The sequence below is a fragment of the Borostomias antarcticus genome (genome assembly GCF_949987555.1).
Source record: "Borostomias antarcticus genome assembly, chromosome: 9".
Taxonomy (NCBI): Eukaryota; Metazoa; Chordata; class Actinopteri; order Stomiiformes; family Stomiidae; genus Borostomias; species Borostomias antarcticus.
The window spans coordinates 3792479-3794364 of record NC_140242.1 but is presented as its reverse complement, the minus strand read 5'-3'; the positions used below and the strand labels follow the sequence as shown (position 1 = coordinate 3794364).

The window sequence follows — 1886 nt, the reverse complement described above, 5'->3', positions numbered from 1 at the left end:
GAGTGTGTCCTGGTGTACAAATGGGTGGGTGTTTGATTAACTTCCTATATAGTTAGTAATTAAACTGGTCAAAGACAGGACACAGGGTATACATAACATGTTGTTGGTAATAGACTTTAATGTAATTCTGACAATGGTACAATGTGTGTCATGTTGTTAAGGAAATCACCACAATATTTAGTAAGCACACAACCAGTCTGATGGACAGCCATAATAACAAAGAAAACCACAACATGTAAGTCTTAATTACTTATAGTTAGGCAAAACAGAACTTTGAAATGAGTTATCCAGTATTTCTGCACTTGATATATGGACTCAACACCACCGTTCCCCACCTCCCGATAAAAGTACTAAGCAGACATCGTTGTTGTCTTTTCTCTAGCGTGACTCCTGAGGTTGTCGAGGTCAGTAGGAAAGATGGGCATAGCCCAACTCTTTGTAGATCGCGTTCATGTCGGCGAGGATCACATCCGTCATCTTCTTGAGGGCTTCTTGCCCTGAGGCGTCCAGCCCGGCCAAATCACCCATCACCTCGCGGATGGTCTCAGGCATATGCTGGGGTGAGGATTATTATATTTGGTGAGATGTTTTTTCTCAAGACACTCAAGATGAGCTGACAGAAGATAAGAGACTTGAAGAAGAAGAAGAGGGGTCAGTCCTCACCTTCATGTAGTTCATGGGGATCCCGTAGGTGACGGAGTGAATGTGAGCCACTGGTTTTAGGATATTGATGTGGTTGCCCTTGGCCTTGATCATCTCGGCCCATTTCTGCATCACTTGGGTGCCGATCGTAGTTAAGTGCACTTTGTTAGACAGGTCGATTTGGGCCATTTTGGACCACATCACCTGGATGAACGGGTACTTTGTTAATATACTGTGAAGAGAGAGAGAAAGAGAGAGCAACAACCTGTTCAGTTTTCAGTGGTTCATCAATAAACCTTTGGCCAGTACCGGCCCTAGCCACTTCTCCTGCCTCATTGTCCACTGACCGGGTCATGACTGTACTTCCATATTTGGCCCAGTCAGTCTCCACCACAGCCAAGCTCTTCAGAATCTTGTCCCAGTCTGACATGATCTGAGGAAGAGGAGAGGGAGGAAGAGCAGTTAGGCCTGCACTTAACGGAATTAGTCAGTATTGAGGCGTTTAGTGCTATCAGCACTCGCTGATGCTACAGGGTCAGCTACCACATTGTGTACAGGAAAGAAGAAATAAAATTGAACCACAATAATATGTACAACAGAGATACATGGCCTTAATGTACAGATTTAAAAATGATGCTATCTAGTGGTGCTATACAGTGCAGTATAAAAGTAAAGTATAAGAGCAATGAAAGGCTATGATATATCTATTGATATTGTTGATATCCACAGCACCTGACTAACACTAACACAGCCTTGGTTGACAGCTCTGACTGGGCGGTCACAGTATGACGGACTTCAGCATCAGCGCTCACTCACCCCACTTACAGCTGCAATACAGTCAAGTAGTAAGTGTCTACCTGGTAATACAGTCAAGTAGAAAGTGTCTACCTGGTAATATAGTCAAGTAGAAAGTGTCTACCTGGTAATACAGTCAAGTAGAAAGTGTCTACCCGGTAATATAGTCAAGTAGTAAGTGTCTACCTGGTAATATAGTCAAGTAGTAAGTGTCTACCTGGTAATATAGTCAAGTAGTAAGTGTCTACCTGGGAATATAGTCAAGTAGTAAGTGTCTACCTGGTAATACAGTCAAGTAGAAAGTGTCTACCTGGTAATATAGTCAAGTAGTAAGTGTCTACCTGGTAATATAGTCAAGTAGTAAGTGTCTACCTGGGAATATAGTCAAGTAGTAAGTGTCTACCTGGTAATATAGTCAAGTAGTAAGTGTCTACCTGGGAATATAGTCA

The 1886-nt window shown here is 42.7% G+C and overlaps 1 protein-coding gene across 1 annotated transcript; it reads right to left on the bottom strand.

Moving 5' to 3' along the window:
* Positions 1-405: 405 nt before the first annotated feature.
* On the bottom strand, positions 406-831 carry LOC311313416 (myoglobin-like; the record flags this gene model as incomplete). The annotated part of the gene is made up of 2 exons (XM_084443541.1): positions 406-555; positions 664-831. 2 exons carry the CDS (start codon positions 829-831, stop codon positions 406-408), a joined length of 318 nt encoding a protein of 105 aa, XP_084299667.1.
* Between the last annotated feature and the right edge of the window lie 1055 nt (positions 832-1886).